This window comes from Chrysemys picta, chromosome 12, assembly GCF_011386835.1.
Source record: "Chrysemys picta bellii isolate R12L10 chromosome 12, ASM1138683v2, whole genome shotgun sequence".
NCBI classification, from domain to species: Eukaryota; Metazoa; Chordata; order Testudines; family Emydidae; genus Chrysemys; species Chrysemys picta.
Window position 1 is genome coordinate 32,635,434 of NC_088802.1, and position 13,560 is coordinate 32,648,993.

The window sequence follows — 13,560 nt, forward strand, 5'->3', positions numbered from 1 at the left end:
TGCCAGAAGCTGGGGATGGATGACAGGGGATGGATCACTTGGTGATTACCGGTTCTGTTCATTCCCTTTGGGGCACCTGGCATTGGCCACTGTTGGACCCGGGGCTGCTCCTGATCCCTATCTGGTGTGGGGTGTGTCACGCACCTGACAACACAGTTTTTCTTTCCACCCATTCCAGACAGGTGTTTCAGGAGTGACTCATTCTGTTCTCTGGTGTGATTGGTTGGTCTGTAAAGACCTCTACCAGTATCCCCTCCTGAGGTTTGGTAGTTAGCATATAGATCAATACGCATTCAAGAGCCTGCGGTTCTGAGTTATCAGTGACTCTAAACCAAGTAATGGTCTGTAATGTAGCGTGCCACCCCCCGCATCTCTTGTGCTCACTCTTCCCTTCCTGAACAGGTTATAAGCAGAGATTCTAACGTTCCAGTCCTGCAAATCATCCCATGTGGATGGAATGGCTGCTCCTCACTGTGTGTGTCTTGCAGGACTGGGCAAAATTGTTCAGACTAATAGTTTATCCGCTGAACAACGCAAGTTCAGGTCAACCAAAATGATTTGTGAACACAGGCTGGATTTGGCAAATTGTTTCATGTGAGAAAAATGATTTTTTTTGTTAAAAGTATCAGCCTAGATTAATTAAAAAGAAAGAAAAAAAGCTCATTTTCCAGTTTAAATGTTTTGTTTGACCCAAAATGGGATGTGTTATGTGGTTTTTCGTTTTAGCAAGAAAATGGAAAAAATTCTGTTTTGATTCAATCCAAATTGAAAATTCTTTCAGATTTTTCTGTTTGGTCACAGAACTGACAAATCAATTATTCGTTCAGCTCTAGTGTCCCTTGGGTGATGACCGTGGTGATGGAGTAGAGTCTTGTCTTACCCAAGCCCAGACCCCATCATCTCTTTTGCTCTCTTTCAGATTCCCAGGCAGCACTGGCTCCCCTGTTTGAGGTGCGGCTGGATCTGGTGATCCCCGATTTGGTATTCCACCCCTCGCTGGATCCTGGTGCTAATGATGGCTTCTATGACATGGTCGAAGGACTCCTCAATGACATCTACCGGATCTCATCCCTGGTGCCCAGGCTGGCTGAGCACAGTGTTTTCCCTCACTATCAGGTCTCTTGCCCCAGTGCATGCTCTCCTATTGCACAGCCAGGAGCGGCGCCAGGGTTTTTGGTGCCCTAGGCAGGGGTACTTCCGTGCTCCCAGTCATTGTCAGCAATTCTGCGGCGAAGGGGGGTCCTTCCGCGCTCCCAGTCTTCAGGGCACTTCGGCGGCGGGTCCCGGAGTGAGTGAAGGACCTGCCGCAGAATTGCCGCCGAAGACCCGGAGTGCGGAAGGACCCCCTGCCGCCGAATTGCTGCCAAGGGCAGGAAAATGCCGCCCCCCCAAATCCTGGTGCCCTAGGCAACCGCCTAGGTCGCCTAAATGGAAGCCCCGGCCCTGTGCACAGCAATGTGCAAAATGTGCTCTGGATCAGCATCCACTCACAAGGCCTCTCTGTCATTTCCCAGGCTGATATGGAGGACATGGGTGACTTAGCTGACATGCGCCACAGCCTCCTGGAGCGTGTGCAGAACACGATGTCAACCTGCAGTGATTACCGCAACTCCTTTGACCACTACTCTTACCTCTATGGGGACGACAGGAAGGAATTCATACGTCAGTTCCTATTGTATGGGCATGTCCTGACTGCAGCAGAAATTGAAGCCCATGCGGACAATGGAGTCCCAGAGAGCCCACCCACGTTACAGCAGTTCAGGGAGCAAATTGACTCCTATGAGAGAATCTATGATGAAGTCAACCGCCTGGAACCAGTGAACATCTTCGACAGTTGGATGAAAATCGATGCTCGGCCCTTCAAAGCAACCCTGCTGAATGTCATCAAACGGTGGAGCCTGATGTTTAAACAGCATCTCATTGATCATGTGACACACAGGTAATAAAGGCTTGTCTGCCCCATCTCCATTGGGCTCCATCCAGGTGGTTACACTGAGCAATGTGGGATTTGTTTTCTCTGTCCACCCCATCCGAGAATGCTATAACCTGGCAGGGGTGCCTGCCCCTCCAATCACTGCACACTCCACCAGGGTGCAGGCCTCTTTAGCAGCTTTCCTGGCTCAAGTTCCTACTCAGGAAATATGCAGGGCAGTGACGTGGTCCTCCATACACACTCTCACCGCACATTATGGGATTACATAGCAGGCCAGAGCGGTACTTTGGTAGAGCGGTGCTCCAATCAGAGGACAACTCCTACCCCACCTCCTGAACTTGGGCTTGTGATTCACCTGGCTGGAATTGACATGAACAAGCACTCGAAGAAGAAAAAACGGTTACTCACCTTCTCGTAACTGTCGTTTTTCGAGACGTGTTGTTCATGTCCATTCCAATACCCACCCTCCTACCCCTCTGTCGGAGTACCCAGCAAACAGGAACTGAGTGGGGGGTCGGGTCGGCAGGGCCCTATATTGGGCGCTATGAAGGCATGACTCCAGGGGGTGCCCAGGCTGATCCTATGGATACCTCTAGGGGCAAAATCTTCTGACTGTCGTGCACGCAGTGCACGCAGCGCGTGCACACCTGATTAGAATGGATGTGAACAACGCATCTACGAGAAGGTGAGTAACCGTTTTATATAAACTGCTCTCACTGTGTGTTTTCCTGTTTTGTATTATTTAGCTTGGCTGATCTTGAAGAATTTATAAAAATTGCTGATAGAGGTTTGAACAAAGAGGTTGAAAAAGGAGATTATGATGGTTTGGTGGAGATTATGGGTCACCTTATGGCTGTTAAAGAAAGACAGAGCAGCACTGATGAGATGTTTGAACCTCTGAAGCAAACAATTGAGCTACTGAAGATATATGAGCAAGAACTTACAGATGAAGTGTATAAGCAATTAGAGGTTGGTGAAAACTTATGACCAATACACAAAACTGCAAAATATTAGACACCTAAAAAGAAAATGATCAGTGTACATTAACGAATGTTAAGTACCTGGGCTCAGTAATCAATAGGCCTCAGTGGGCAGATTACTTTGATAGCCAAGTGGCAGAACATCTATTGTGGATGTGCCATCGCAGCTCCCTAGATAAAGCTACATCAAGATTGTCAATTACAGCAGAGATTTAGCCCGTTGTTATGAGTGAACAATGCAGTGCCCCTCCCCAGATGGACAGCACTTGCTCCGTAAGAACAGAACATGTATTCAGGTAGATCTGTTAATTATATGATGGAGTTACAATTATTTTTAATAGGTGCATTAAGCAGTTTTTTTGGTGAGTGCTGTAATGAAAGGGTGTTAGTGCTTGGATGCAACCCCATGCTCTGGGTGTCCCTAAGCCTCTGATTGACAGATGCTGGGACTGGACAACACGGGATGGATCACTCAGTAATTGTCCTGGTCTGTTCATTTCCTCTGAAGCATCTGGCATTCACCACCATCGGAAGACAGGGTATTGGGCTGGATGGACCATTGGTCTGACCCTGTATGGAGATTCTTATGTTCTTGTTACAAAGGGTAGTCCCTTGTTTAGGGCACTAGCCTAAGAGTCAGGAGACTGGCATTCAATTCCTACCTCTGCCACATGATTCCTGTGTGATCTTGGGCAAACCACCTTGGCACTAGGCAGCGGGTGCTTTTGAAAATCTCACTAGGCACCGAGTTGCATCTTTTGGTGCCTAAATACCTTTAAAAGTCTGGCCCTTAGTCTCTGGGCCTCAGTTCCCTCTGTGTCATCCTTCCATACCTCACAGGAGTGTTGTGAGGCAAAGCACATTGAGGTGTGAGGTGTTCAGTTACCAGGGTAATGGGGGCATAAGAAATATTTTAGATCCTGTTAAAATGGAAAAATACAAACTCAAAGGCTTATTACAAAGTCCAGTTGCTAAATATTCCTGGGGCCCCGGTGTAGGTTTTTAGGGCTAAAGCCGACCTTCCTCACAAAGTGCCTTTGTGGAAGGAGGATTTCAGTTAAGCATTATAGGTGGAGTTTTGTTGGGTGTGACAGTTGCCTTACCTTGGGAATTCCTTGGATTTTAGTGCTTCTGATTTTGTAAGTAAATTTGAGCAATACATTTTTTGCCGGGGAGTTAAAACATCAAGGCTATCCTTAGGAGTAGAACTGGGGAAGCATTTTTTTCTATGCAGCAACTTGTCAGCTCCATGCAGTTGCATAGCGACCCAGTTAGTATTTTTACTTCCACATACAGTGAGAGAAATAGAGGCAAATAAGATCCTTTATATAATGCTCTCTTCTGCTGTCTTGAGGAACCTAGATCTTATGCTGTTTGGTACATGAAGAGTCCATAAAAATGGATAGAGTCTATCTGAAGGGGAGGACAGGCAGCTGTTTCTGATAAAGTAAGAAGTGGGCCGAAGCTCTGCTTGAATTTTGCCTTTTTGCTATTTCCCCCCTTGTGGTTTCAGTTGGGAAAGGAAGTGGAAAGAGCAAAGTATCCTCATAAGAGATGGAACTCTTCAAGGATTCTCTCAGAGCTGAAAATAGGAAGCATTGGGACTACTGTGATGGGCAAGCCAGTTGCCAGGAGATTTTCCCATTTGGAAGGTCTGGGTAACTATCCAAACTGAATGCAACCTCTGAACATGTCGAGTTTCATCCCAGACATTTTCTTCTTTCCTGGCAAGCACTGGTGACTTTCTGTTACTCTTCTGACCCAAGTGAACAGGCACAAAAACAAGCTGGAAAGTTTCTTTTGTTACAGACTGTGAATGGTCATGGGGAATAAACCACTGTTCTGAGAACACTGGTAGGGAAGAGGGGAATTGAAATATGTAGAGGACTTGGGTCACAGCACTGATCCATATGCTGCCTGAGGCTCTGACCTGTGGTTTTTAATGAAAGACAAAGGAAGTCCCTTCCCAGGACAAATACACAGCTTATGAAGAGCCAGCCCTGTGAAGCTTCTTTCCTTGGCACCTAAATGAAAGTGTCTTGGACTTCAGAGGTTCTGAGCATCCACAACTTCCAGTGACGTTCATGGGAGCTCTGAAAATTGGGCCATTTTTATTTTGACGGTAACATTAAGTACCCAAGTTTGAAAAATGTTACCCTAGGAATCTCTCCAGACAGGTCCTTTGACTATAACCACCTTCCCCTCTTCCGTTCTAAGAGCGGACGGGACAGCATCTATTATAGAACCATCCAGTCTTCATTTTTAACTAAGTTGAAAAGGTCAGCTTACCTGTTGAGCCCATCTTCCTTCTTCCATCCACTCCCAGGGGATGCACAAGAGCCAGCTGGACTTTGAATCAGGATCAGGTTTTTTGTACCCTAGGAGCAAGATTTTTTTGTACATCAGCCTTCATGTACCCTAGGAGCAAGATTTAGGTCACTTCTGTCTGGGCTGTCCACATTCCACAGGATTCTGGTGTGTGTAGAAAACATGGCAGGACATTTCAGGAGGGAAGAGGGTTTACACCTTCTTAAGGTGTAAAAATCTTCATTTATCTTCAAAGCTGAAAATTCATTCCCTGTTTTACCCCCAGTCATGTGTTTGCGCTTTATATCATGGCAAAAACCTCTTGATTGTGTAAGAGAGAAAATATGGTATTTTTCCAGCATGGGACTATCCATAAACAAGTCAGATACATGTTATGTCAAGTGGCACATACCGTCGGCCAACATTTAATTTTTGCTTGCAGGAGCTGCCAGAAAAATGGAACAATATAAAGAAGCTGGCGATAACTGTGAAACAGCAAGTGGCTTCTTTGCAGGCAAATGAAGTGACAGTTATTCGCAAGAACTGTGCAGCATTTGATGTGGAACAGCAGAAATTCAGAGAGAGATTTCGCAAAGAAGCACCATTGAGGTACAGACTAATTATAGCACCACAGAAATAAGGGAGAAAAGGGCTTACTAGATCATTTGTGCTCTGCTAGGCATATTGTCTAACATCCACATATCTTTCCCAATTGGTCAGAAGGCCAGGTATAATATCTGATATAGCATTTTTCTGGGGTCTCTATGCTGTAGTGGGTAGGGAGTGGATTCAGCGAGAGTAGGATTAAAATTTTCAAAAGTGGCTTAGGTGCATGGGAGCTTAAGCATGACCAAAAGTGTCTAAGGCCCAGATTTGTAAAGCTCTTTGGGTGCCTCACTCCCAGTGATTTTCCTGGGAGATAGGTCCAGGTTGTAAGAAGTATTTGAGTATCTAAGTCTCTTTTGAAAGTGGGACTTAGGATTTCAAGTGACTTAGGCACTTTTGAAATTTTTGCATTGGGTCTTTTATGTGTCTAACTATAACCACCCTAAAATGGCCAAACCCTTCTCTTAGTCTCATGATTCCAGGATTGTGCATAGACAATAACCCAGGACAAAGAACCATTCCATGCATCCCCAGGACTCAGAGTCCAGGGCTGCCATCAGAGAGTTGCAGGATGGAAGAGCATTCTAGGTACAGACTTGCAAATGATCAGTGTTAAATACCTGGGGTTGCCAGTGTCACCAGCGTAACCTGTTTATCACAATGGTTTTGATGTTGTGCTGACATGTCACAACACAGTATTGTCATGCTATGTCAGAGAATCATAGAATCATAGAAATGTACGGTCGAAAGGGACCTTGAGAGGTCATCTAGTCCATTCCCTTCACTGAGGCAGGACCACTAAAGGCTCTGAAGCAAGGTAAACTGTCATGGGATAAGAGGGAAGGTCCTCTCATGGATCAGTAACTGGTTAAAAGATGGGAGACAAAGGGTAGGAATAAATGGTCAGTTTTCAGAAAGGAGTGAGTTAAACAGTGGGGTCCCTCCAAGGATCTGTATTGAGACCTGTGCTGTTTAACATATTCATAAATGATGTGGAAAAGGGAGTGAACAGTGAAGTGCAAAGTTTGTAGATGATACAAAATTCTTCAAGATAATTAAGTCCAACACTTACTGCAGAGAGTTAATAGTCTGTTTTCCAAGCTGAACAGTCCCAGTCTTTTTAATCTCCCCATATATGGAAGCTGTTCCATACCCATAATCATTTTTGTTGCCCTTCTCCAATTCTAATATATCTTTTTGAGATGGAGCAGCTAGAACTGCATGCACTATTCAAGGTGTGGGAGTACTGTGGATTTATATTGTGGCATTATATTTTCTGTCTTATTATATATCCCTTTCCTAATGGTTCCTAATATTTTGTTAGCTTTTCTGACTGCTGCTGCACATTGAACAGATGTTTTCAGAGAACTATCCATGATGACTCCAAGATCTTTTTCTTGAGTGATAACAGCCAATTTAGACCCCATCATTTTGTTTGTATTGTTGGGATTATTTTTTTCCAATATGCATTACTTTGCATTTACTGTATCAACATTGAATTTCATCTCCCATTTTCTTGCCCCATCACCTAGTTTCGTGAGATCCCTTTGCAGTTCTTCAAAGTCAGCTTTGACTTAATTATTTTGGGTAATTTTGTATCATCTGCAAACTTTGTCACCTCACTATTTATCCCTTTTTCCAGATCATTTATGAATATGTTGAACAGCACTGGTCCCAGTACAGATCCTTGGGGGGACACCATTATTTACCTCTCTCCACTGTGAAAACTGCCCACTTATTCCTACCCTTTGTTTCCTATCTTTTAACCAATTACTGATCCAGGAGAGGACCTTCCCTCTTATCCCATGACTGACTCCTTACTTTGCTTAAGAGCCTTTGGTGAGGGACTTTGTCAAAGGCTTTCTGAAAGTCCAAGTACATTGTATCAACTAGATCTATCTTGTTCACATATTTGTTGACACCCTCAAAGAATTCTAATAGATTGTGAGGCATGATTTCCCTTTTCAAAAGTTGTACTATAGTTACAACCAACTTGCCTGGTATTGAAGTTAGGCTTATAGGCCTGTAATTGCCAGGATTGCCTCTGGAGTCTTTTAAAAAAAATTGGCATGACATTGGCTATCCACCAGTCATCTGGTACAGAGGCCGATTTAAGCGATAGTTACAATGGTATGGAAACAGTGGATACAGAAGTGTTATTTACCCTTTCCCATAATATGAAAAATGGGTCACCTAATGAAATTAATAGATAGCAAGTTTAATACAAACGAGGAAATATTTTTTCACACAATATACAATTAACCTGTGGAACTCATTGTCATGGGATGTGAAGGCCAAAAATATAACTGGGTTCAAAAAAGAATTTTTGACAAGTTCACAGAGGATGAGTCTTTCAATGGCTATTGGCCAAGATGGTCAGGATTGTAACATTGTGCTTGAAGCGAACCTAAACCTCAGACTTCCAGAAGCCAGGAAGATAAGACAGAGATGAGTGTCTTCAAAATTGCCCTGTTCTGTACACTCCCCCTGAAGCTCTGGTACTGACCACTGTTGGAGACAGGATATTGGGCTAGATGGACCATTGGTCTGACCCAGTATGGCTGTTCTTATGACCCAGCATATCTAGACCATCCCTGACAGGTGTTTGTCTCACCTATTCTTAAAAAACCTCTAGTGATGGGGATACTACAACATCACTTGGTAACCTATTCCAGTATATAACCATCCTTAGAGTTGGAACGTTTTACCTAATATCTAACCTAAATCTTCCTTGCTGCACAAATTCAGCTGATTACTACTTGTCCTATCTTCAGTGGACAGAGAGAACATCATTGTCCTCTTTATAATAGCCCTTAACATATGTGAAGGCAGTTATGTCCCCCTTCAGTCTTCTTTTCTCATGACTAAACATGCCTGGTTTTTTAACCTTTCCTCATGGATCAGGGTTTCTAAATATTTTATTATTTTTATTGCTCTCCTTTGTGCTCTCTCGGATTTGTCAATATCTTTGTTAAAGTGTGGTGCCCTAAACTGGACACAGTTCTCCACTGAGGCTTCACCAGAGCTGAGTAGAGCGGGACACTTACCTCCCATAAGACACTCCGGTTAATACACCTGTCACATTTTAAGGAGCAATCGAGACCAGGCAGGATCACCACTGCCCTGTAACCCTGGGTGCCTCACAATGCTTTGCTGTTGTAGCTCCCAACCTAGGCTGCTCACAAACAGCCTACCAGCATGTAAGTCACACCCTGAATGTCTGTGTATAGCCACAGTCCTAGTCCAGCAACTCTGACCCCAGCAGCCTGTCAGCAACACCAGCCACACTCTGGCTGCCACCAGCCTGAGTTACTACTTGCAGGGTGACCCCAACACACTCCCAGTCCCAAATGTTTCTGTGTTCTGCACTGTCCATTCCTCTTCTGGGCAGTTCAGATATTAAAAGTCTGTTGCCCCTGTAAGGGTTTGATATTCAGCAGTTTGCTACTTTAAATGGCATTACCAAGCAGTTCAGTTTAAACACAGCACTGGGTTAGCTTTGATTAAAAAATAAAACAAGTTTATTTAATGACAGAGAGAGATTTGAAATGCGTATAAGTACAAGGTATTACAGGTAGAAATGGGTACAAGAGAAATAAAGCTAAAACACTTTCTAGTTGCTAAAACGTAACCAGCTAGTCTTGGTTCGAGGTCAAATCCTTACCACAGGATCCTGGCAACATTGCTGACCAAATTCTCAGTCAGGATCCCCCCCAAAAATCAAAAGGCTTTGTTGTCTTAGGTAAAGGAGAGAGAGCCTTGGGTGTTTTTGTCCCTCACTTTTAAAGTCCACTCACCCTTCAAAATGCATGTTCCTGAGGGTTACCCCTAGATAAAGTTCCTTCCGACGGAGACATGGAGTCTCGTGGTGAAGGACGTTCCATGTTGTTGCTAAAATGCACATCAATCTGTTCCTGCCCCCTCCTGCCAAAGAATGGCCACTTGACAGGTGATGGCCAATCAGCTTTGATGACACCTGGCTAGAGGCGTCATCTTGTCCTATGTCTTTGAGGAACAGGTTTATCCTCTCCCCAGACCTGTCTGGTGACCCCTTGTAGTCATAATTTCAGTTTTAGTTCATCACTCATAACACACATTTAATATATAGGTTACACATGAATATCAATGATCAATGTGTTGTTAGTTTTAAAACGATACCTCACAAGGCACATTTTCCACAAAGATTATTACAATAATGTGTAGGGCTGAAGACAGGAGTGCTTTTGGTTACAATATTATCCTTTTTGCAACTGCATCCCATTACTGGCTCTCATTCAATGTGTGATCTGCGGTAACCCCAGATCTTTTTCAGCAATACGAACACATAGCGAGTTGTTCCCCATTTTGAAGTTGTGAGTTTGATTTTTCCTTCCTAGGCATAGTACTTTGTTCTTTTCTTTATTGAATTTAATCTTGTTGATTTCAGAACACATCTCTAATTTATCAAAGTCATTTTGAATTCTCATCCTGCCCTCCAAAGTGCTTGCAACCCCTCCCAGCTTAGTGTCATCCACACATTTTCTAAACATACTCTCCATTCCATTAGCCAAGTCATTAATGAAAATATTGAATAGTAAGTGATTCAGGACATACCCCTGTGGGACCCCAATAGCTATGTCTTCCCAGTCTGACAGTGAACCATTGATAAATACTCTTTAAGTGTGTTTTTTCAACTACTTGTATACTTAATTTAGACCATATTTCCCTAGTTTTCTTATGAGAATGTTATGTGGGACTGTATCAAAAACCTTACTAAAATCAAGATATGTCACAATTATAGCTTTTTCCGTACCCACTAGGCCAGTAACCCTGTCAAAGAAGGAAATTAGGTTGGTCTGGCATGATTTGTTCTTGAAAAATCCATGTTGGCTTTTACTTACCCTATTATCCTCTAGGTGTTTATAAACTGATTGTTTAATAATGTGTTCCAGTATCTTTCCAGGCATTGAAGTCAGGTTGATTAGTCTATAATTTCCTGGGTCCTTGTTGTTCTCCTTTTTTAAAGACAGGTACTATGTTTGCCTTTCTCCAGTTCTCTGTGACTTCATCAATCCTCCATGAGTTCTCTAAGATAATTGCTCATGGTTACAAAATGATTTTGGCTAGTTCCTTAAAAATCCTAAAGTGAATTTCATCAGGCCCTCCTGACTTGAATAAATCTAACTCATCTAAATATTCTTTAACCTCTTCTATCCCTGTTCTGCCTTGTGTTCTTCCCTGTCTTGTTGTTAATATTAATTGTGTTAAGCATCTGCTCACAATTAACCCTTCTAGTGACGATTCAATCAAAATAGACATTAAACAGCTCAGCCTTCTTAGTGTTATCTATTATTAGCTCTGTTTCCCCACGAAATAGAGTACCTACACTTTTATTAAGGTTATAAGAACGGCCATACTGGGTCAGACCAATGATCCAGCTAGCCCAGTATCCTGTCTTCCGACAGTGGCCGGTGTCAGATGTTTCAGAAGGAATGAACAGAACAGGGCAATTTATCGAGTGGTCCATCCTGTCATCCATTCCCAGCTTCTGGCAGTCAGAGGTTTAAGGACACCCAGAGTATGAGGTTGCTCTTCATTTTTCTCTTGCTCTTAGTGTACTTATAGAGCCTCTTTTTAGTGCCTCTTATATCCCTTGCTAGGTGTACCTCATTTTGTGGCGTTGCCTTTCTGATTTTATCCTTATAATCTTGCACCCTTCTTTTGTACTCACCATTAGCAATTTCTCCATGCTTCCTCTTTTTGTAGGATTCCATTTTGATTTTCAGGTCATTAAAGAGTTCCTGATGGAGCCATGTTGACCCCCTACTATTCGTCATCTCTTTCCTTTGCATCAGCATAGTTTGCTGTTGTGCCTTTAATAATGTCTCTCTGAGAAACTGCCAGCTGTCCTGAACTCCTTTTTCCCTTAGATTTTCTTCCTATGGGACCTTACCTACCAGTTCTCTGAATTTTATGATCGCTTTCTACCAAGTTCCCTTTCACCTTAAGATTCACAACCAATACATTCCTGTTGGTCAAAATCAAGTCTAAAACATCTGCCCCCCTGGTTGCATCCTCCACCATCTGAAACAAGAAGTCGTCCTTGATACATTCCAAGAACTTACTGGACATTTTGTGTTTTGCCAGATTACTTTTCCAGTGGTTGTCTGGGTAGTTCAAGGGCCCCTTACTACTAGTATATTGCTGTTATTTGTTGTGGGATACACAGTACCCCCACAGCCAGGATGGTGGCAGTGCTGGGACCTAGAGAGACTGCTGTAAGTGCTTCTATGCCCCCAGACTATGCCAGTATAGCCCCTAGTGTAAATGCAGCATATGTCAACGGAAGGAGGAGTTGTGCTGGTGTAGGAACAACACCTCCCTGAATGACACGAGTGACGTTGGCAGAAGCACTCTTCAGTCAGCACAGCTGCATCTACATGTTTTTTTTTTTTTTTTGCTGGTATAGCTGTGTCAGCTAGGGGGATGGGATGATTTATCGCACCCCTAGCCACTTGCATGACTTTGTAGCATAGACCAGCTCCCTGTCTCCAGCAGAGTCCTTGGAGATGAGGAAAGGCAGGAACTACAGGATCTGTGGAGGGCTGCTGTCTCTGGAGGCAGGGGCAGGACAGGGACAAGGAGGCCCTGTTTCCTGGCTGCAGCTCTGCTTACTGTGCTGCTAGCTTCAGAAGTTACCCTGGAAGCACTGCTCTGGAGGTCTGGCAACATGGGTTATGAAACATTTAGAGGAAAGGAAAGTGATCAGGAACAGTCAGCATGGATTCACGAAGGGGAAGTCGTGCCTGACTAACCTAATTGCCTTCTATGATGAGATAACTGGCTCTGTGGATGAGGGGAAAGCAGTGGATGTGTTATTTCTTGACTTTAGCAAAGCTTTTGATACTGTCTCCCACAGTATTCTTGCCACCAAGTTAAAGAAGTATGGGCTGGATGAATGGACTGTAAGGTGGATAGAAAGCTGGCTAGATCGTCGGGCTCAACGGGTAGTGATCAATGGCTCCATGTCTAGTTGGCAGCCGGTTTCAAGTGGAGTGCCCCAAGGGTCGGTCCTGGGGCCGGTTTTGTTTAATATCTTCATTAATGATCTGGAGGATGGTGTGGACTGCACTCTCAGCAAGTTTGCAGATGACACTAAACTAGGAGGCGTGGTAGATACACTAGAGGGTAGGGATCGGATACAGAGGGACCTAGACAAATTAGAGGATTGGGCAGAAAAAAACCTGATGAGGTTCAACAAGGACAAGTGCAGAGTCCTGCACTTAGGACGGAAGAATCCCATGCACTGCTACAGACTAGGGACCGAATGGCTAGGTAGCAGTTCTGCTGAAAAGGACCTAGGGGTCACAGTGGACGAGAAGCTGGATATGAGTCAACAGTGTGCTCTTGTTGCCAAGAAGGCTAACGGCATTTTGGGCTGTATAAGTAGGGGCATTGCCAGCAGATCGAGGAACGTGATCGTTCCCCTTTATTCGACATTGGTGAGGCCTCATCTGGAATACTGTGTCCAGTTTTGGTCCCCACACTACAAGAAGGATGTGGAAAAATTGGAAAGAGTCCAGCGGAGGGCAACAAAAATGATTAGGGGTCTGGAGCACATGACTTATGAGGAGAGGCTGAGAGAACTGGGATTGTTTAGTCTCCAGAAGAGAAGAATGAGGGGGGATTTGATAGCAGCCTTCAACTACCTGAAGGGGGGTTCCAAAGAGGATGGAGCTCGGCTGTTCTCAGTGG

General features: G+C 44.0%; 1 protein-coding gene across 1 annotated transcript in view; it reads left to right on the plus strand.

Moving 5' to 3' along the window:
- Nucleotides 1–13,560, plus strand: part of DNAH9 (dynein axonemal heavy chain 9) — a 405,383-nt gene that overhangs the window by 62,042 nt on the left and 329,781 nt on the right. Inside the window, exons 16-19 of the mRNA XM_065563307.1 lie at nucleotides 920–1,116; nucleotides 1,515–1,939; nucleotides 2,680–2,902; nucleotides 5,663–5,829. Coding sequence (XP_065419379.1) covers nucleotides 920–1,116; nucleotides 1,515–1,939; nucleotides 2,680–2,902; nucleotides 5,663–5,829 — 1,012 coding nt within the window. The remainder of the gene's footprint in view (nucleotides 1–919; nucleotides 1,117–1,514; nucleotides 1,940–2,679; nucleotides 2,903–5,662; nucleotides 5,830–13,560) is intronic.